This window comes from Peromyscus eremicus, chromosome 1 (genome assembly GCF_949786415.1).
Source record: "Peromyscus eremicus chromosome 1, PerEre_H2_v1, whole genome shotgun sequence".
Taxonomy (NCBI): Eukaryota; Metazoa; Chordata; class Mammalia; order Rodentia; family Cricetidae; genus Peromyscus; species Peromyscus eremicus.
Genome location: NC_081416.1, coordinates 57,273,794 through 57,295,526, shown reverse-complemented (window position 1 = coordinate 57,295,526; position 21,733 = coordinate 57,273,794). Strand labels below are relative to the sequence as shown.

The 21,733-nt window shown below is 55.1% G+C and overlaps 1 protein-coding gene across 1 annotated transcript in view; it reads right to left on the bottom strand.

The window, feature by feature from the left end:
- Tpcn2 (two pore segment channel 2) overlaps positions 1 to 19,909 on the bottom strand; it is a 31,310-nt gene extending 11,401 nt beyond the window's left edge. The window contains exons 1-13 of the mRNA XM_059263912.1: positions 19,797 to 19,909; positions 16,138 to 16,202; positions 15,266 to 15,342; positions 14,748 to 14,925; positions 14,029 to 14,145; positions 10,785 to 10,891; positions 10,056 to 10,131; positions 6,774 to 6,873; positions 5,949 to 6,014; positions 5,023 to 5,087; positions 4,622 to 4,704; positions 4,047 to 4,128; positions 3,828 to 3,914 (exon numbers count right to left, since the gene is read on the bottom strand). Coding sequence (XP_059119895.1) covers positions 3,828 to 3,914; positions 4,047 to 4,128; positions 4,622 to 4,704; positions 5,023 to 5,087; positions 5,949 to 6,014; positions 6,774 to 6,873; positions 10,056 to 10,131; positions 10,785 to 10,891; positions 14,029 to 14,145; positions 14,748 to 14,925; positions 15,266 to 15,342; positions 16,138 to 16,202; positions 19,797 to 19,857 — 1,164 coding nt within the window. The 5' untranslated portion in view covers positions 19,858 to 19,909. The remainder of the gene's footprint in view (positions 1 to 3,827; positions 3,915 to 4,046; positions 4,129 to 4,621; positions 4,705 to 5,022; positions 5,088 to 5,948; positions 6,015 to 6,773; positions 6,874 to 10,055; positions 10,132 to 10,784; positions 10,892 to 14,028; positions 14,146 to 14,747; positions 14,926 to 15,265; positions 15,343 to 16,137; positions 16,203 to 19,796) is intronic.
- Positions 19,910 to 21,733: the final 1,824 nt, after the last annotated feature.

Below are 21,733 nucleotides of genomic sequence, written 5' to 3'. Positions count from 1 at the left end.
TTGAGGCCAGTGTGGTCTACAGAGCGAGTTCCAGGACAGCCAGGGCTACACAGAGAAACCCTGTCTTGAAAAAACAAAAATAAATAAACAAATAAATAATTAAGATTGTGAAAGCATACCAAATGAACAACACTTTGTGAAACATCCCTAAAACTGCCTCACCAAGGTCGAAGACAGCATAATGACAAAGCCAGGTGCACTGTGGCCATGCAGAGTGGACAGCCGTGGGGGACAGCCTCACAAGACCCAGTGTTTTCTGAGATCCGTGCTTTCCTGTGACACCTCTCCACCATGTCCAAGGATAGCGTGGGATGGTGGCTGCAGCAGATTGATGCAGCGGCGGCGAGCCACAGAGACAGCCTGATGTGCTGTGAGTCCACAGGCAGACAGAATGCTCCTGCTGCCCCCAGGGTGGGAGCACCACCACACATGCACAGTAAGTTTCAAGGATGAAACGGAACCACTGACTTCTTCAGTGACTAGCAAAGGCCACATTTCAGGTGACAGCTCCAAGTGAAGAATGGTCAAGGCCACCAGTGGGGTGCAGGGAAGAGAGATGCATCACCAAGAGTGGAGAGATCCCAAACTTCATGAACTCCGTGTCAGGGACAAACACACCTAGGACTGCATCGGGTGGTGTCCACAGGAAAATGTTGACACACCATGCTGAACAGAATAACTCCTCTGGGAAGGGTCTCAGCTCTGATTCACTGTCAACACCAGCCCCACTGTGAACACAGTTCCTGTCAGCATCCCTTACCTACAGCAGGCATGGGGTGGTTCTCAACAGACAGTGCGGGACAAGACAGGAGTGTGCAGCCCCTGCAGTTTTAGGTATCATGCAGTGGTGTGGCATCAGGACATGTGATGACTCTCCAGACATGCAGTCCTCCTGGCACCCTAGAGCTTCAGCCTGACCTGCTGACATGTGAGCTAGTGTGCAGGGGCTGCCTGCCTGCCCAGAGGCCCTTCAGCGCTCTGCACACCCTGGCCTCTGCTGCAGATAGCATGGCCCCCCACGCCATCCAGTACGGTTGTTCTCACTTGCCAATGGCCCACAGACCAGCACTGGTTCAGGCAGGCCAGACAGAGGTCTGTTCCCCAGAGGTCTGGGTCATCTTCTGCACAGGAATCTCAGTCACATTCTCCACAGATGTCTGGAAACCTTCTCCAGAGGTCTGGGCCACCTTCTCTCTAGAAGCATAAACCAACTTCTCCACAGAGGCCTGAGTCCGGCTGGGGAAGGTCCCCTTTTAAGGTCATCCTTCCTCGGCACTGCCCCTCACCCCAGAGCTTTTCCTTCTCTACAGCAGGTCTTTCATCACACCTGAGACTTCCTGGTAGGGAGGGGGCCTTGTTTACAGTCCCTCTGTGGTTTCTGCCTGACTGGAAGCACACTAACACCTTACTGAGAGGTTCAGCATCTCCATCACATTCAGACTTAGCAGAACATAGCCACACACGCCTGTGCAACTGAGAGCTAAACCAATCAGTGTCCACGTGACAGAGGCTGCCTCTGGGGAGGGCAGTGATTGGGGTTTTCTATTCTGTCACCATTTACAATGGTGACTACACTCACTGAAGGATTTTTTGGAAGCTGCACAATGCCTGCTCTGCACCTACCAACATACACTCAGCCTCCTGACGACAGACAAGCAGGTCATGTAAGCGGCCACAACGCCAACCTAACCCAGGGTGCCTCTCTGAAGGGGCTGATCCAAAACCACAGCCTGCCCCTAAAGTTAGCAACCCCCAAGTAACTGAGCCTCAAAATTGAAATACAGTCCCCACTGCACTCTTTCCGTTTTGGAGGAAAGAGTGACATACCACCAGGGCAAGACTCTCAAAACTTCCAGATTCGAACACATGTCTCAAGACCCAGTCCTAGGCTTCCGATCTCAGACCATCAGAAAGAGCATGGCCCACAGAGCAGATAAGTAACTGGAAAAGCCAAGTCTGGTCATGCATACCTTTAACCCCAGCGTTCTTGAGCAAAGACAGAGAGTTTCTGTGAGTTTGAGGCCAGCCAGGACTACACAGTGAGTTCAAGGACAGCTATGGCTACATAGGGAGACCCTGTCTCAGAGAATCTAAAATGTAGCTGGGAAAGGGGGCCAGAGGAGGGATATGGCTCAAGTGCTAGGCTGTCCCCAGCCTGAGCCTGCTCTCGGGGGCCTTGATTGATAGACAGTCTGTGTGTCCTTCCTCTGCAGTACCTCTGCAGGAAGCACCTCCTCGAGGACAGAGATCATAATGTCCTGGCAGGGGGAGAGGGTGGAGTCAAGTTTGACGGCTACTATGCCCCCCAGAGGCTGGCAAGCACCAGTATAGGGAGAAGCGGGGCAGCCCAGCAGGCACTACCGGGCAAGACCAAGGAACAGAAGCCAGATGGAGACTGCTCTCTTGCCCAGGTTTGACTATACCCAGAAAAGACGGAGTGACAACCAACTCAGCCCATGTGGCTTCTAAGAGCTGCGTCCTGAGGCAGCAGACCTCCACCCAGGCTGGGAACCGCCACCTGAGCCTCCCAGGCCCCAGTCCTGTGAGGCCCATCCCTAACCACTGCAAGCTGCATTCAACAGCATCTGCTTCCCACACCCCAAGTCAAGGGACCCTCAACGCCCACCTGGTCCAAGCAGAGGTCTGATGGCAGACTATATACACAGTATCCCCTGCTGATACATCACTATCATCAGACTCCTGTGTCCCAAGGTGGGGGCAGAAGCGACACCCCGAAGGACATCAGCAACAAATACATGCCTCCAGAAGGCCTGGGGGGGGGGGGTGCTGAGAAAAACATCATTTTAAGACAACCACCTGGGATGGGGACCTGAGGCCACAGAAGCTGAAAACCCTCCTGGAGCAGCTAACAGGATGGGTTGACCCTTCATGCTCCACAGAATTCTCCATCCATTCAAGCCCAGCCCCACCCCTAGAGAATATTATGCCTTTGTAGATAATGCCTTTCCAGAGGTGACTGTGTGAATGTGGGGTGCTGGGGAGGGTCTTATTCCACATGACTATGTGCTTGTAAGAAGAAGATTTGGGGACACACACACACACAGAGGATGACCATATACAGACACCAGGAAAAGACACCATCGGCCAGCCATACCGAGAGGCCTTGAGAGGGGCTGGGCCTGTGATGTCTGCATCTCAGGCTTTCCAGCTTCTAGGACATGAGACATCAGAGTCAGTTCCTGTGGCTATGGTGTGTCCTAAGGCAGGCAAGAGCAGCCAGGTCATATAGCACTGGAACTGTCAAAGCTTCACGCAGCAGGACAATCCGACCCCACCTTAGCCTGTCCTGGTTCCAGACCTTTCTTGGTCCTCTCAGGGCTGGTTGGCAGGAACAGCAGTTCCTCTGCCTGCCTGGGATCCCTGAGCTATGCCTGGCAAGGTTGCTCACCCCAGAAACCTACACTGGAACATGTAGGCATTCTTGTCCTCTGACTGGAGCTGAGAGGACGCCAAGATCCCCAAGGGACTGTGCACAAGCTGTATGAGCGTCAATAGTGAGAGGCAAGGGCCTTGGAGAGGGCTAGCACTAGACCTCCCAGAGGAACGGCCAGGGGACTTGGTTTCAGACAGAAAAATGCTGTGGAATGTTCCTCTGTGTCAGGCTTCCCCGGGCCGTTTTCCCAAATAGTAAATGTCTCCTGCCAACAAATTCACCCCAAATTGCCAAGAGCCGAAGGATTCCCACTGCCAACCCCAGGGACTGGGGATCCAGGGCAGGCAAGTCCCGGCTGTGGACATTGGAAACAATGGGAAACAGAACCCCACTAGCCCAAGCTGGACAGGTGGCACAGGGCAGGCCTAGTTACCTCTTTGATCACTCCTTTGTCAACCTCATCGAAGAGTTTCTGGAACTCATCAGCCAGCATTGGACGGCCTTCATAGGAGCGTACCTTCTGTAGAAGGAAGGCCAGGTCGGCCACTGGCAATGGGGAGCGAGGCCTGGGCCCCTCTTAACCCAGGGGCAGTAAGCGCTGGGCTGATGACCCACCCAACAGGAGCTGGGGCAGACCCAGGAAGAGAGCAACCTGCATGATGGCCTGTTTGTGGATTTCGCTCAGCTGGGTTTTCTGGAGTACTCGGAGGAAGTCCTCGGGATTTACCCCAACTCTGTGGCAAAGAAACCCCGCCCCATTGAGCATGTCCAGTGCCAGCTCCTCCGGCCTGAAGTTGGCTAGGAATCCACCCTGCTAAATGGAAATGGAGCCCTGGTGAGCTTCCACCACGGGGTGAGCTGTAGGGTCCTACAGGCCCCATCTGAGATCCCCCAGAGACGCCCCCATAAAGAGGGACAGCAGACTCTGCTGCCACTGAGAGGTCAAGCCCGGAACTTTCTCAGTGGCACACCACAGCCTGCCTGCCTCCTTCCTCTGCCCACCTGGCAGTGTGGGAGCCTGCCTTAGGCACAAGTGGACTCACAGGCAAAAGCAAACAGGATATCAGAAGCACTGAGGGCTTGGCAGTTTACACAGCTCCAAACGGAATATCCAGCCTGGCGCCAGCCAGCAGGGGCCACTCAGGAAACCCCTAATGAGCACCCAGCTCCCCTTCCCAGAAGCAAAAGAGCATACTGCCCTTGGGGAGGACCCCACCCGGCACTCACGCCTCAGGGGTGTCTCTAGCAAGGACTTCATAGGCCGCACGGGCCCCCAGCCGCCGCCGGAACAACGAGGTCTGTAGAGACTTCTGTAAAGAGCACGGCTCTGAGCACCCAGCTCCGGCAGTTCCCACACACATCTCTATCCTTGTCCGCCCTGCCCTGGGGAGTGGGCTAAGGGGGAGCCTAGGGAGCCAGCCCCTCACTCCAAGGGACGGTCCTCAGAGCGGGGAGGCCAGCCAAGGCAAGGCAGGGGTGGCTGCCGACCGTGGCTCACTATGTCCCTGAGCTGGTCCACAAGAGCAACCGGCTCCCCATCCCATCAGGGTCAGCTGACCCGGGGCCCACTCTGCCTGGCCTCTGGGGCCAGCTCTGGCACAGCTCAGCAGGGGCTCAGGGCGGCTCACCATCAGGTAGCCACGGAACTGACTGTAGATGATGGCTGTCAGCAGGTTCATCAGAAACAAGCTTCCTGTGAAAGGAAAAAACACCACCCTCCTGACCTGAGGCCAGCGGAGCAGAGCCTGAAGCAGCCAGTGACCAAAACCGTCCTCGGGCTCAAAGGTCTCAGCCAGCCTAGGCATGGGGGCCAGGAGCACAGGATGACCAACCACAGTCACATTCACAGAGTTCCCTTCTGTCTCCTAACAGGGGACACACACAACGCCCAGACTCCTGCATCCTTGTCCATCAATGGGCTGAGGCCAAGCATTCCTAGCCATGGATAAGAAGACAGACAGGGACATCAACTGTCACATACCACCAGGGGGAAGAGTGGAGCAGGCATGCTAAGATGAAGCTGGGATGGGGAGCAGACTGAGGTAAGTTACCGGTGGTGTGGGGCCACACACAGGTACAGGATGGGAAACTGGAGTGAAGCTATAGGGGTGGGATAGGCTGAGACGAAGAATGGGTCAGCAGTATACAGAGGGACCGTGCTGAGGAGAAGACACAGAGCAGTGAGGCTGTATGGGGAGCACGGTGAGGTGAAGACACAGGGTGGACAAGCTGAGACGAAGCTGTAAGTTGGGAGCAAGCTGAGGGAGCAGGCTGAGGTGAAATTACACACTGAGAGGTCAGCTGAAGGTGAAGGTCTAGGGGATGAGCTGAGGTAAAGCCATAAGGTGAAAGCAGGCTAAGGTCGAGTTAAGGGGTGTGGGGGAGGGGAAGTTACAGGGTGAGGGCAGACTGAGGTAAAGTTACGGGAAGAAGCAAGCTGAGGAGAGTTAGTTAGAAAAGTAGAGGCCAGTTTACAGCCACTCCTGAGCATGGGGATCCTGTCACACATGGGTGAACACCTGCCTGGTGTCGACGCACACCCACCAGCACTTACCTATCAAGGTGAAGGTTATGAAGAAGAGGGCGTAGGCCCGGTTCTTGATATATGCAGGAATCATCACTGAGACAAAGGAAGAGTCAGAGCAGCACCTGGCCCCATGTCCACCCTGACCCCGCATGATCTGCCTTGACAGGGGGGCTGAGGACTTCATGTTCCACTACTGGTACCCCCTGGGATGGAAGTTCTTTGATGGGCCTGCCTGTGACCACACCCCAAGCCACACAGCAGCTCTCCCACAGTGACCGGCTTCGGGTCAAGCTGCACAGCACTTCTGGGATGGGAATCCCAGGCTGCCCTCAGGGGAGGTCTCCAAGGTCTTGAAACCCAAGACCAGGATAAATGGCACTAGCCGCAGTGGCCAGGCCACAGCAGATATGGGGACTGCAGCTTTCCTATCCTGGCACGGTCCACACTGGAGTAGTTGGAGGACCTGGCGGCACCCAACCATGGCCAGGTAGGACCTGAGGTCTCTCACACTCGATGATCCTGAATGGCATGCACCTCACAGCAGGCCTGGGTGGGAACGTGGCCAGGCCCCAAAGAGGTCACTATAGAGGAACCACTGACCAATGCCACATCACCACAGACCACCACACACTTTCAGTTTCTCCAAGGAATAAAACGACAAGACAAAGTGAGCCAAGAAAAGAAAGAAGGGACTGGAAGGGACCAAGAACACAAAGGATGAGAGATAGGAGAGAGGGACCCAGTATCATATCCCCATGCTAACACAAAGGGCAAGCTCCAGAACTCAGCATCCCAACCGGCCCTCCCAGGCCAGGCTCTCTGCCCCTCCCAGCTCCCACACCCCACACCTACCATCTGGGTTGTTGGAAGTCGTCAGCAGCAGTAGGAGTGACATCAGTGCCTGTGGAAGGTTCTGGAAATAGGCCAGCCTCTCCTTGTCCTGTGCTTCATCCTGAGAGCAGATGAGGTAGCCACCTGGACCTCTGTCTCCCAGCTGAGGTCTTAGTCAGCACCCCTGACCTGCATCTGCCCATCACTTGCCAGCAGGTTCTGAACTCAGGGCCTGCAGGCACGTAAGAAGGCTTCTGACCACAGTAGACTATCCAGAACCTCGACGAAAACCCTGAGCCAGCCTAGCTAAGCATAGCAGCCTGGCAGCCAAGCAACAACATGAAGGACCTGCCAGTCTCCTTGGAGCCAGGGGTGGGATGGGCAAAGACCTAGACTGGTAAGTGTGGCCTCAAGGAAGCTGCCACAGGGTAGTGGGGTGTCTCTAGTGATTTGGGATGGGACCCTCCCCCTACAGAAGAGACTCACTGTTCCAGAAGCAGAGGCCCCAGGCCACTCATGGCGCTCCTTATCCACACAGCTGTGGCTTACCACAGCTGTCAGCATGAGTAGCCATGCATGGGCTCCCAGCCTCTGGACTCCCTGACATAGAGGGCAGCAAATATGGGCAGTGTATCTGCCTCAAAGTAGCCTCAACTCCATACTCCTGAACTCTAGGATGTCCCCTAGAGCTACCCTGTGCCTACCAAGCTGTGGACTCTAGCCAGAAAATGGGTGGCAATGTAAACAGGGCAAGTGATCTACAGGAAGCAGATGGCATGCACACAGAACCAACTTTCTCCTCAAACAACTTCCAAGGTGCTGCTGCCATCCAAAGGCCAAGCTCTGCCAACAGCCCAGCAAGCAGCCGCCTGATGCAGCCTCCCCACCGCACAGGATCCAGGACAAGCATCAACCTCAGAACCCACTTGTCTGGTCTACAAAAGAGCACTGTCACCCGTCTGCCGCCCATGGGGCCTGACAACAGATCAGTGGTAACAGATGCCACAAATGATGACTAGGGGTGGGGGACATGAATGTCACAGAAGCAACAAGGTTGAGAGACATGCTGGGCATGGGAGAGGCAAGGTGCTGCTACTGGAGGACCAGGTAGCCCCACCTGGGTTCAGGTTCAGGACATTGAACTCCTTCAAAGACACTGCTCAGCTAAGGGGCCCAGAGGACAAGCCATCCCCCAAGGACATGTCCAGGGACAGCATCAGAGGACTGAAGGAAGCCCTCTAGGGCTCACTGAGAGAGCTCAGGGAGGGTTTCGTGTTAGTCTAGGAAGGGTCTAGCACCTGCATCCACTTCCAGACTGAGGCTGCGGAGCAGGGGGATGAGACACGTCCAAGGCAGGAGGGCCTGGCCTGGCCCATCTCCCCGCAGGCCTCTTGCAGCACCCTCCACAAATCTACTCCTTCCACGAGCTGTGTAGGCTCTTCTGAGCCATGGGCCCGAGGCAGCGGAGGGAACCCCGGCTGTAAGAACCTGGGTTCACACCCAGCCCACCGCCAACACATGGCCACGGCCTGATGCGGCATACAGCCTGTGAGGTGTAATGACATTGCTGCAGCTAGGGACACCCCGTGCCCCAAATGCCAGCACCATGTGGTGAGGAGGATGTGGGGAGCAAGTGGAGCAGCTACAGACAAAGCCTACGGAAGGGACTCAGACAAGGTTAGCTGCTGCGTCCTCAGCTAATACAAGCCTGGACACACCAGGCTGGACCATGGGGACATGCAGCAGGCTCTCAACCTGTTCCCCACACCAGGCTGGCAAGGTTGGAGATGGCCAAGGACAAGGAACTCAGCAAGGGCCAGTCCTCACACCCTCCCAACTACAACAGAGGACAGGGAATAGGAAGACCATGACAGGAAGTCACCCTCAATTACGCAACCCTCATCCTGCAGAGCCTAGTTCCCCTTCACGGGGCAGAAACCCAGTCTGTAGGAGGAATCTTCTGGTAGCTCCGGATATAGCACTCCTGGGGAGAGGTCCCCACACTCTGTATAGTCACTGCCAGCCGCCACACACTCCCTAACCCAGGCTCTGAGAAACAAGAGCGATCACAGTCATGGGGCAGTCACACAGAGGTCTTCAGGGTGTGGAAGGCAGTCCAGCCCCTGCTCCTGCCCACACAGACCCAGGAACTCACCAGATACATCATGGAGATGCCTACAAACACAGAGGAGATACACTACACAAAGACATGGAAATAAAGACACAGAGAAACAGACACGGAGACACATCCAGACACGCACACAGAGACATACCCAAGACATGCACACAGACACACCCATATTCACACAGAAACACACTCATACATAGACGTGGAGACACACCCAGACACAGACAAATACACAAACACTCACAGACATGTACACGGAGAGACACCAACAGACACGCAACACATGGGACACAGACAGGCATAGAAACAAATGGCCAAACACAGACTCACAGACATGCACATGTCACAAATGACTAGTGGTGGAGGACATGAGTGTCACAAGAAATGACAGGGTTGGAAGACCTGCTGGGCACAGGGGAGGCAGGGAACATCCACAGTCACACACTACACATCCCGAGACACCCACAGACAAGAGTTATCTAGAGAGTCACGCAGAGATGATGATGGGCCCACAGATAGAGAGACACTCACAGGTAGGTACACCAGGTACACACGGGACCACCCTAGCACCCCAAGGTTGGAAGGCACCATCTTGTCTTCTCCCACCCTGGCAGCACAGCTCCATTATGTCACCTCAGTGTCATGAGGTGACAGGCTGTGACCATATCAGCCATACCCCACAACAGATGCAGAGATGCAGGATGGCCCAGGCTGGAGGACAGTGACCTGGCTGGGACATAACCCCTGCTAGATGTGAGGAGAGACACACAGAACCTAAAGTTGAGCAACCAAGGCAGATGTCCCCACAGACAGACAGGTGGACACCTCCCCATGACAACAAGTTACTAGAGCTAAAGCCTTAACTGCAGCTGGGCAGGGCAGGGGCCCAGAGTCAGAGGCCAGGAACTTAGCCAAGCACTGCTGGGGCGTGGAGCAGGCACCAGCATGGACAGCCCTGGCTGAGGCATCGTCAGACTGGAGGGGAACCTTCAAGGCACCCTCAGTGGAGAGCCTGTCATACAGGGACGAGGAGAAGGTCACAAGCACAGACCCTCAAGAGGTGTCATGACCCACTCCCTGATCTGTCACCCTCCGCCACCCTGGCTACTCCAAAGCAGGCAGGCTTTGCAGGACAAGGGCCTATGAGCCCCACCTATGGCCAAGGCCATACTCACCGTCTCACCAATGGTGAACACCAGCATCCCAATGATGGTGAAGAGGCACAGGTGGATGGTCAGCAGCAGCCCAACACTGGGAGAAAGGATGGTGCTCAGCCTGGTCCAGCACAGGCCACACACCCGAAGAGGCCCGCCCCCATCCTGCCCGTGGTCTCAGGTACGGGCACAGTGTTCCCTCCTCTCCTTGGAGACGCTGAGGATTTTCAGCCCTGGGACACAACCTCAGGGGCATGCCAGCCAGGGACCAGGACACAGAGGACAGAGGTCATTTTCATCTTTTTGGGCTGGACAGGCACACGGCCTACCAGGGAAGGCACTGGAGGCAGAGGAAGGACATGGGTGACATTTTTTTTTCTGGCAGGAGCCAAGGGGGCTGAGAAAAGTCTGGAGAGCTGAAGTTCCGCAGAGCTGGACCCTGAGAGCTACAGTGCTTCCAGGGCAGCATAGCTGCACACAGTGGAAGAGACAGCCGGCCTGAAGTAGCAGGTGCAGACAACCAACGGGAGACCCCAGAGACAAGAAAAGAGGCATCTGCTCAACTCAGCAATTGAGTGTAGGGGGTGTGAGTCTATAGCGTCTGCCCAGGTCTGTCCAGGACCCCAAACAGGTCCTGCAGGATGCTGGGCTGGGAGTACCCAGGGGGCTGCCCCAACCATACCCACATAGGAGCAGGCCTCCCCTCTGGTCCCTCTGGCCGAGCGTGCAGCTTCCAACCCCAGTGCTCACCTGGCCATTTCTGGCAGCGACCACCGTATGCACTTCAGGGTCTTCTTCATCATGGAGGAATTCTGCATCAGGAAGAAGGGACGGAGTGACCGACGCACCCGCAGGGGCTGGAAGACAAGAAGAAGCCAGCCACTGAACCAGGACCACACACATCTTCCTTCTAGGGATCCCAGGGCCTGGAGAAGGGAGTAGTCCTTGCCAACCACTCCAGCCATCCTAGGCCTGCTGGCCACAGCGCTGACAGCTCACAGCATTCCTTGTATCTTGGCCTGAGGTCTCCTGCCCTCTGCTCACTGTCCTGAGTTCCTCTCCATCACAGCACCTGTCACACTGCAATAATTTACCAGCAGCCTCTCTTTCTAGCACCTGGTAACACAGGACAATGGCCCACCAGCACCAACACATGACAGGCTCCCACGGGACCCTGGGCTTGTTGGTCCCCCTAGGCTGTGCTCACACAGAAGAGCCCCAGAGCCTGGACAGAATGAGAGGGCAACAGGAACCATGACAACCAGAAAACTGCTCAGGGCTCTGGACCAACCCGGATGCCCTGCCTGGCTCCGATGACTGACAGATCAGTGCCCTCAGCTCTCCGGACCACCACATAGCACCCACAGTGGCAGCCAGAACCCCAGTGTTGTCCAGCCCTCTGGACACTCATCACCCTCCAGGCATCTGGACCACCTCCAGTCACACAGGGACACAACACTACTTACGGTCCTGCTGGCTGTGTGGGCCTAGCAATACCACAGACTGAGGATGAGAGAAGGTACATCCAGGTGACCATCTCCAAGGATGACACTGAGGATCAGAACCCAGATCCCAGAGTGGAAGCAAGCACCCAGAGATAGAGGGTGTGCATGGTCACAGCCACCAGTGCCCACCCAACCCATCCACCTGGAGCACTTAATTGGGCAGAAGCCGAACCTGGTCTGGCAGAGCAGGTCAGGTGCCTGGCCCTCCCTATCAAGCCACCCAGCATCTGGGGGAGGGCTTCAAGAGGGTCCTGATAGCCACAGAGGTTCTGAGTCATACAGCCACCTAACCAGAGATGGACCTCGTGTGGCATGACAGCCTTAGGAGAGAGGTCCCTCAGAGAGAGGCGGCAGGCAGGGGTCCTGCTAACTGGACATGATTCCTGAGAGCAGAGAATGTCGTGAAAAGAACTGAAGGATTGGAAACAGAGAGTTTAGAGGACACACGTGGACAGGTCCCTCCAAACAGGCACGGGATGCCCAGGTCCCAGGCCCCAGAAGTGTCTAACCAGCATATCAACTCAGTAGGTCCTACAAATACCCTGAGCCTCTGACCTCAGTCAGCTACACATGAAGAAGCCACCAGGACACGGGTGAAGGTTCTACCTGGGGCCAATGAATGACACACCCACTCTGCAGAAGCAGAGCCTAGCATAAGGTACTACATGGCCCCTGGTGACAGATGGTACTGTGCCCTTCCCCATGTGGGACACTGACCCATCCCTGGACAAACAGCTTTATCAGTTATGCTCTGCCCTCCCGTCCACGGTGTCTCACCAAGCACCCCCATCCTAGAGCTTGAAAATGACCCAGTGAGCAGTTCCCACTACCTCAGTGTGATGAGGAACCCTTCTGCAATGTGGCTGCCAGATCCATGGCCTGCAGGAAGGATCCAGAGTCTCAAAGGACTCAGGCTCAGCTGGACAGGAAGCTGGGTATTGGCATCAGTGACCACATCTCTAGTGTTCATCTTGCCATTCTGGGCCCTATTAGTCTGCAAGTATCCACTTCCAAAGGCAGAAGCCACCAAGGACACACACTGGTCCTACCACATGGGAACCTAACTTGTCCAAAGGGCCAACTCCAGAGGACAGCACAGGACACTGCCACTCAAGAGTGATAAGGAGGCGCCACGTCCTCCAGGGAAAACTCCAGCTGTGGGGCCAGGGAGTGACTCAGTGGTAAAGCGTTTGCTCAGCACCATGCACGAGGCCCTGGAAGGAGCTGACACAACACTCCAGCTATTTGAAGAAAGAGGCAGAATTCGAGAATCCACCTCTAGGAATGAAGGTCTCGGTGTCCATGACAAACCTGGCCAGCTAACAAGTATGAGGCACAGGGACAGCAGCAGGCTGCAGAGCGACATTATAAAGACCTCTTAGATGGCCAGGGCCGCTCGATGCCTGTGCATCCCAACCTTGGCTCATGTACTGGGTGGACTCTTTTGTGCGTCACAAGGAGCTTCTTTGCCTCATCTCCCTCCCTCCTGGAAGACATAAGCATCCTTGGCGGAGGTACGGCTGGGAACTTGGCTTGCCAGGTGCAGAGACCCATGGGAAGCTTCGGTGAGAAATGGTGGCTATAGGGCCATGTCCCTCCTGTTCCGGGAAGGCATGGGCACCTCTTCCTCAATCAGAAAAGGAGCTGCATCTTACAAGGGAGGGCGAAATCCTGTCCTGAGTGGACATAGGAAGTAGAAGGTACCAAATAGCTGTGGAACTGTACCTCCGTGGCCCCCTCAGTCTCTGCTGGGTACAGGGGCAGGGACCCACCACCTACCACTCTCTCCCATCAGTTCCCTGTAGGGCCTGGGAAAGGCTGCAGGCTGGTGATGAGAGACAAGCTTCCCTCCTTCCCTTCACTGGCTGTCCTTACCAGGCACGATCCACCCAAAGAGCAGAGGACAAGCCAGCTCTGCAGCTGGGATTCCCCCAGGATTCTAAGCACTGTTTCCCATCAGCCCCCTCGGCTCCACTAAGTCCTCAGGACCAGTCTTAGTCCTTCTATTCAATTCCCACTGATGTACCCATCTTCCCGTCACATGCTAACAGATCCATGAAGGCCAAACCAACCTGCCCCTGCCTTGCTGCCCAGACCACCTCCCAGGGTCCTGGGTGCTTCTGAGGAAGCATGGGACTGTGGTCAGAGTGGATGAGGCTTATTAGTGCCGAGTTCAAACAGCTCTGGGTGTGAAACTATGGGCACAGTGATTCCCTGGGGTGGCTTTCTTATAAGGGACCTAACCAGGAGAGTTCACTGCAACCTGAAGCATCAGGAGTCACAGCAACCCGGACCCTGCTCCCAGGTACTCTCACCAATGGGGAACGACAGGGGAAACCTTGGCCTTCAAGCCACAGTCCCTTCCCTGCCATGGGGGAAAGCAAAGCCCTCCAGGATACGGGCAGACAGACATATGACCCAGGGCTCAGCTGCACCCGCACACCACACCCACAGCGCTGCCTCAGTCTCAGAGTTGACGCACCACCTACCTCCTCACAAGCGAGGCTCAGCGAGACAGTCCAGTCCACCACAGACACAACCAGCACCACAAGGTAGGCCAGCAGCCACCGGTGCTCCTGTAACTGGGCCCGCCCCACCAGGTAGCCCTGCAAGAGATGGAGAACGGTGAAGAGCAGGCCAGGCCGACACAGGCCTGCAGCCAGGCAGAGGGCATCCGTGCACACCCAAGGACATGGGCAACAGACGAGCGGGGACTTTAACAGTCCAGTCTCTGTGCACTACTGGTGGGGAGTGAGGTGCTGAGCAGGGGTCAGGAAGCATGCATTCCTGCCAAGGCTGCAAGTGACTCACTGTGCGACCTCAGAGGTGGCACTTAGCCTCTCTGGCTGAGTTCCTCATTGGTGACAGGAGTCCCACCAATTTCGTCATCTAAGTCAACAGTGCATGCAGAGCAAACGGGAGAGCATTCCAAGACAGGAGGACAAACAGGACATGCACTGGGTGGGCCTGACGGCCACTCCAGGAAAGTGATCCAGGAGGTAGGGTCCTGCCCATCCTGCTCTCTCACTCTCTCTCTCTCTCTCTCTCACACACACACACACACACACACACACACACACACACACACACACACCCCAGGCCTTCACTCAGGTGCCAAGGCTCACCAGCAGCAACCACACAACGATAGCTCAGAGAATCTGGACAACACCAGGAGCATTGTGGGTAGACCCGCGTACCCCCATCTCACCTTCACAGAGAGGTCAACCAGGAAGACCAGCATGCAGAATGCCTCGATGGTCTCGGTCAGGCCACAGGGCGGCTGCCAGGGCTGGGAGCGGTAACGCAAATCTGCGGTTCTCGTGAATGATGATGGGAACTCCACAAAAGCCAAGGCCAGGATCAAGAAAATGGTGAAGCCCAGCACTCTGGAAAGGAGACAGACACTGTCAGTGGGTGCGCCAACTGGGAGGTGCACTGGGGTCTCGGGGGTGGAAGGCCGAAGCTGGCATTTTTTGGCTGTGACCACCAGGCTTGGCCAAGTAACACAGCCTTGCCCAAGACTCCGTGACTAGGCTGACCCAGCGTTCTGAGGAGGAAGCCCCTTACCACCTTCTGACCACAGCTGGCTCCTCTGTGGAGAAGGGACCAAGGGTCATCTCTATGTCCATGAGGATTGGGAGCATGCTTAGCCCAAGACAGTGTAGGGTCGGCCCAAGCCCACCAAGCAGGTCTGCACAGCCTGGTTCCACTGGGGTGCAGTCTCACCGTTGGTACAGTTTCGAGTAATACCAGCGGTAAAGCCACAACGATCCGGCATCCATGCGGTGGTAGATGGAACGGTACTGGGAACAAAGGGCACATGAGCATGAGACAGATCCTCCCACGATACTGAGCCACACACACCGCAAAATGAGCAGGGTCCCTCCAGTGCCACACAACACAGGGAAGTGACCAGGGTCCCTGGACCCAGTGCCGCGCACGAACGGGCTTTAGCACTGTCCCCAAGTGCTACACACAAAGAGATCTGAGTTGGGTCTCTCCAGCACCGCACACACAGGGATGTGAGTGGGTTCACCCAGTACCGCCACACACTGGGCTTGAGCAGGGTCCCCTCAGTGGCACGCACATACGGGTGTGGGAGGGGTTCCCCTTAGTGTCACATGTGTATGCCCTGACTGCGCCCAATACCACACATGTAGTGATCCAATCTCCGCAGAGGCAGGCCTAATCCAGGGGTGCTAGAGCGAGGCTGTGTCAGCAGGGGCACAAAACAGGCCCCTCACCGGGCCTCGGGCTTAGACCGGCACAAGCTACAGAGCTTGCCCAGTGGAGAGAGCTCCCTTAGTACAGGCTAAGGCTGTGCATGGAAGGCCAGCTCCACTCTCCAATACAACTGTATCCACCCTGCAGACGTCTCCCGGGCCTAGCACAGGGTGGCCCAAGGCAGGCTTCAGTACATACTAAATCACTGACACCATGATTCCAACACTAAGGAGATGGCCTCCATCAGAGGACAAGGGACAGCCAGGTCCGGGTACCTGCCATTGTGTCTATCCTAAATGAAGGCCCCTGCCCCAGGACAGTAAGGAACAAAGGGACAGGGTAGACTCCTGATCAGCAGGACAGCCACTACACACCTTTATGGCATCTTCAACGAAGACCACGGCCTGGTCTATGCAGAGCTCCTGACTGGCTGCGGCATCTGCAGGCAGAGGGAACACACCAGGTGAGCAAATGGGACAGCTGCAGCTTCACCTCCCCAGGATGAGCACATGCAGGAAGGAAGCCGGCTGGCTGCGGCTGGCTGCAGCCAGAGGCCCCCCCCCCCCACTCTGAAGCAGGTACCTGTCCAAGCCAGAGTGCCCAACAGGTAAAAACACATGGCATGGGTAGAGGACATCAGGCCCAGAGCAAAGGCAGCTCTACCCCAGGACCACCACTGCCCAGGACACGGCGTGCACAAGGACACGGAGGCAGTAGCGACTGCAGAACCCTGGTACCGCACTCAGGGCTCAGAGCCTGGCCCCATCCACTAACATGGAAAGAGCAGGAATGGTTGCCCTCGTCAAGTGGGTGCCATGTGGTGCAGGAGCCCCTGGTGCTCAGGGAAGGGGCTGCCATCACCACTCGGCCATCGTCACCCCTGCCACCTCCACCAGTATCACCAGTTCAGCCAGTATCGCCCACTGTGAGACGGGGTAACCTCTATCCAAGGAACATAAGATTTCACACCAACATGAGCAAAGGTATCGTTCTCACTCTTCAGCCAGTACTAACAACCACAGAGCTCTCCCTCCCTCCCCACCTTCAGGACCAGGTGGTCCCCAAACATTACCCTGAGCAGAGGAACTAGGGGTCTGCACAGCCCCAACAAGTCACATCTCATCATGCTGGAAACAAAATGGGCAATGGAGCTATCTCAGTTTGCAGTTCTGGTTTTTATAAAGTCCAGCCTCTTGGGACCCACAGGAGCTATGCCCTGCTAAGAACAGAGCCTCCTAGCAAGAAGCCCTGAGGCCCGCACACAACCATGGCCAGAGCCCCAGCGGCTGCCTACACAGTGTGCCCTCTGTCTCTGAAGAGCCACCTGCTCCAGTTCTTGGGAATCACGTCTAGGGTCAAAGAACAGAGGCAGCAAACCCCAGAGGATAACCAGAGATGTACCTCACTCCTGGCTTTACCCTGACCATGCTACAATACCTTATCAACAAGGACCTCAGTTTCCCCACGTGTATGTCCATGAGGCTTATCCTAAAGGCACCCTGTTTCTCAGAGAGACTCTGGGAGTTGTGGGTGCTGGCACTCCTGAAGGATTCCTGGGATGGCTATGAAAGGAAGCCATATTGCTGTGTTCCCAGCATGGCAGAACCGAAAACCAACTGGCCCAAGGAGAAAGGCAGCTGAGGGCATCCTGGGAGAGCCCAGAAGCCCGGTCATACCCTAGAGAGTGTAGCCTGGGTCTGGAGCCATGAACCACAAAAGCTGCTTAGACGGGAAACTAGCTGAGGCTCAGAACCAGCTACAAGAACTCATGTCCACCCAGACAAGCCATCACAGGTGTGGGTCAGCACCCCAGGGCTCTGTAACAACAGGGGCCTCTCATCCAGCTTCTGGCTGTTGGTATATAAGATTCTGGATCCTGCTACCTGAGCTCACCCAGGCATCGGGTGCTTGAAGAAGGCCCTCCCACTCCCACTCCAGCATCCTTCACACCCTGCAGCTCTAGGAAGCTTGTCACAAGTTCTAGGAAGCATGTCATGGGTTCCTGGGGGTCCCCGATGCTTCAGGTCCACACTTCACCCCATCTTGGCACTTGGGAACCCATCTGGCCACCCACTCCGCCTCCTGCTGCCCCAGCCACGCCACACATTCTGAACTTGAACCTATCAACGCCTGGCTCTCCAGAGTCTCTAAGCCCATGCCCAGGTTGCCATCTTTGCCAGAGAATCCTCCTCTAACCTGAGGGTCCAGAGACTCCCCCAGGGCTACCTGCCCTGCCCTGAGCTCATCACCTTAGGTAAGCAACCACCTGTTGATACCTCTAACTCCAACCATGAGGGCCAGGGGACTTCTCCTGGGCACACGGGGTCAGAATGAGGCAAAGTGAGGGCCAATAACAGGGGCTCGGACACTGTGTCCCCCATGATACCTACCTCTACTTCCTGACAGCCAGGTCTAGGCTTGCTCTGCCTCTCACTCTAGACTCTACACAGCCAACCTAGATCCCCGCCCAGCATGCTGTGTGACCCTGGGCAAGCCCTTCCACCTTTCTGCACAGTTTCCTCCACGACCCTTGCCAGATGAGCCTCAGCTTTGCAGGTACCCCACAAAGCCTGTAAGCTCCCTCATCCTGTTTCATACCAGCCAGGAACAAGTAAAACTACTCTCTGCAACATTTGGCAGGGCTCAGTCAGGTAGGCCTGATTCAGCAGGACACAACAGCAGGAACCCCTGGGGTCCTTGGGGAGGCCTGCAGTGACAGCTACCCACTTTGAGAGTCTGGTCACAGGGCAGCCAAACCCGGAGCCTGGAGACCATCTCTCACTCACAGGATGCTAGTGTGGAGACTGAAAGATGCATTCTCGTGGTGAGCCCAGCCCAGGAGATGCAAACACAAAGAGTGTTGTCTGGGTTCTCAACATCCCTAGCCAAAGCCACAGTGTTTGGACAAAGAGCCCCCAGAGTCTCTCATGCGACACTGCCCAGCCTTAAGTCTTGCCTCAACAGAGAAGACTGAATCTGTCACTTGTCCATTCTGGAGGGCCAGGACTTACAAGCATTATGACACTGCTACCTCAGACATCTGTCAGGACCCACACACCAGACTCTACAGAGTTTCTCTTTGGATCCCCCAAATGTGTCCCCCACCCCGCCAGTCCATTACTGCCCCTTTTATTGAGACTCAAGCTAAGAAACCTGCCAAAGTCCCACAGCCAGCAACTGGGAGCCCCAGAAAGGTCTCCCAGATGCCCCAACACAAAGCATGTGTCCCCTGAACCACATGCCTCAACTTGACTCAGGAGAGGAGGGTAGGGGTGAGGAGGTGGACATGTGGTCATCTCGGCCTCTAGCTTCTGCATCTCCTATTAGGGACCTCTGTGGCCTCATTATTCCATGGAAAGACATGAGCTATGGGCAGAGAGGGACCACTGTGCCAATCCGGTCTGCTCCCACACAGAAGAGGAAAGGAGGTCCAGAAAGGGAAGTTTGAGTGGCCAGGCCTGCACACACAGGACAGTACACACTGGCAGTGGCCACACCACAAGGTGGGCTGTGACCTGAGGTAGGTCAGAGGTGGGGAGGGCTCCTCTCCCCTCTCTCTCTCTTGGCCTCAGTTTCCTTACCTGGAAAACGAGAACCAGAACCCTCTGCCTCTCAGTCACTACCTAAGCCTCTGCAGATGGCTGGGAAGATGACTCCACTCTCCCTGAGTTCAGCAGCTTCCCTGACCACAGGAAGAGGAGAGAAGGAGAGAACGGATAAGGGGCCCCTAGCACTTAAGGGGACAGGGAAGGAAGCCACCCTGGCCTCGGGACACCAGCTTCAGCCCCTAGCAGCCAGAGCAAAATCACTCCCAGCAGGATGTTCAGCCACTTACGCCTGGGGACCCTGGGTTGGAACATTCTTCTCTCTCTAAGCCTCAGTTTCCCCCATGAGGAAGAAGTTGAAGTGACAGTGCAGTAACCCTAGCGCTTGAGAAGGAACCCCAGGACAAGAGGATCTGGAGTTCAAAGCCAGCCTGGCTACTTGAGACCCTGTCTCAAAAAGTTAGGAGAAAAAAAGAAAAGCCACTTACCAGAGCGGGCCTGGCCACCGCCTCGGTCCCTGCCCAGAAGGGGCTGCGCCTCTGCCGCCATCCCAACACCACCAGCACAAGCCGGACTTGGGACGACAGTGAGAGCCCGCGTTCCGGAGGAGGAGCGACCGCTCTGTGATGACGTCCAGCGACAGCCAATGAGAACGGAGGGATCGTGCTGGGAGGCGGAAGCAACAAGCCCCGCCTCCAATGGGTGGAGCTCCGCTTCCTTCCAGCAGGGAGGGGCAGAGGGGAGGGAAAGCTGAGCGCCGAGGAAGTTTTTCACCAATGCAGATTACTGCCATCTCCTTCCAGCTCTAGGAATGTCAAGCTCCCGGGGCTGGACCCAGGAATCTCTTGTTTTGTTTTGGGATTTTGCTTGCTTGTTTGTTTTTTATTTCCAGGTGCTTATAACACGCCCAGCAAGCTCTCTCCCTCTAGCTACACCCGGAACCCAGAAGTGTTTAAGCAAGCATTTTGCGTGACTCTGACACATGCAAGGATTGTGTACAAGAGATTGACCACAAAGGTCACCCCCTCCCCCGCCCCATGGAGCTTGAGTTTTTCCTCTGAAATTAAGAAAACTTAAATATAATTAAGGGTAAGATTTTAAGCCATGAAGCTAGACATGTTGCTGCACACGCGGAGAATTCAAACACTCCAGCAGCAGAGACAAGAGGATCGATGCCAGTTCGAGAACAGTCTGCTGCTGGCTAGTTCCAGGGGGAGGAAGGGAGGGAAGGAGAGAGACACAGACACTGCCGTCCTCTGCTGCCTGTCAGTCTTGGAGGTCTGAAGTCCAAAGACGGGACAGAAGTCTTCTTTATCTCTTGGGGCTTCAGAAGGCTGAAACCAAGTGTGGCCGCTATGCTGGGATCTTTTCAATTTTTTCTATTATTATTATTATTATTATTATTATTATTATTATTATTATTATTTGTTGTTGTTGTTGTGTGTATGTGTGGTATATGTGTGTGATGTATAGTATATGTGTGTGATGTGTATGTATGATGTATTGTATATGTGTGTGATGTGTGTGTGTATGTGTGTGTGATGTGTGGTGTATGATGTGTGTTCACAAGTTCACAGCAGCAGAATAGAGCCATTCACAATACTGTACAGGGGTCATCTCGCTCTCAAACTTCATCCATCTTGAGATACTGAAATGCTACCCTGTTCTCAAACTGATTTTATAGTTTAATGGTGTTATGCACAGATCACGGGGACCCCCAAAAGATCACCACGGAGACTGAATCCCACATGTAAAAGCAAAGAGCCTTTATTTTCAAGCTCCAGGGCTTGGTCTGTCCCACGCAGTGGAGAGAGCAGAGAGCCCTGAGCCCAGGCAAAGTGGGATTTTTATCATAGCAGAGGTTGGGGTGAGGGGATTTCTAGGGTCCAGGACCCTGATTGGCTGACAATTGTCTAGGGGTATCTATAAAACAAAAATAGGTGTGTGCTAGACTCAAGGACATCTGGCCACCTTATCTAATGGTTGGAATGTTTGGGATATCAGGTACTTCCCGATTCCTGGGTGGTGTCAGCTTATGGCTTTTCCTGGATCTGGGTATTGCCTGCCAGTAAGCCTGTCACATCAGCTGTGTCTAGGCCCCTAAGCCTGTCATGGCAGCTGTGTGGTCAAGCTGTTTTGGGGCCCCTCCACAAATTATATTGATTTCAAAAACATCTTGCTGAGTGGCCCAGACTGGCCTCAAACTTATTATTTGCCTGCCTAGATCCAGATAATTTCTGTCTCTTTAAAATTTATTATTTATTCATGTTGACAGTGTGTGTATATGTAATTTTTTTAAAATTATTTTTTATTTTAAGATTTATTTATTATGTATACAGTGTTCTGTCTGCATGTATCCCTGCAGGCCAGAAAAGGGCACCAGATCTCATTATAGATGGTTGTGAGCCACCATGTGGGTGCTGGG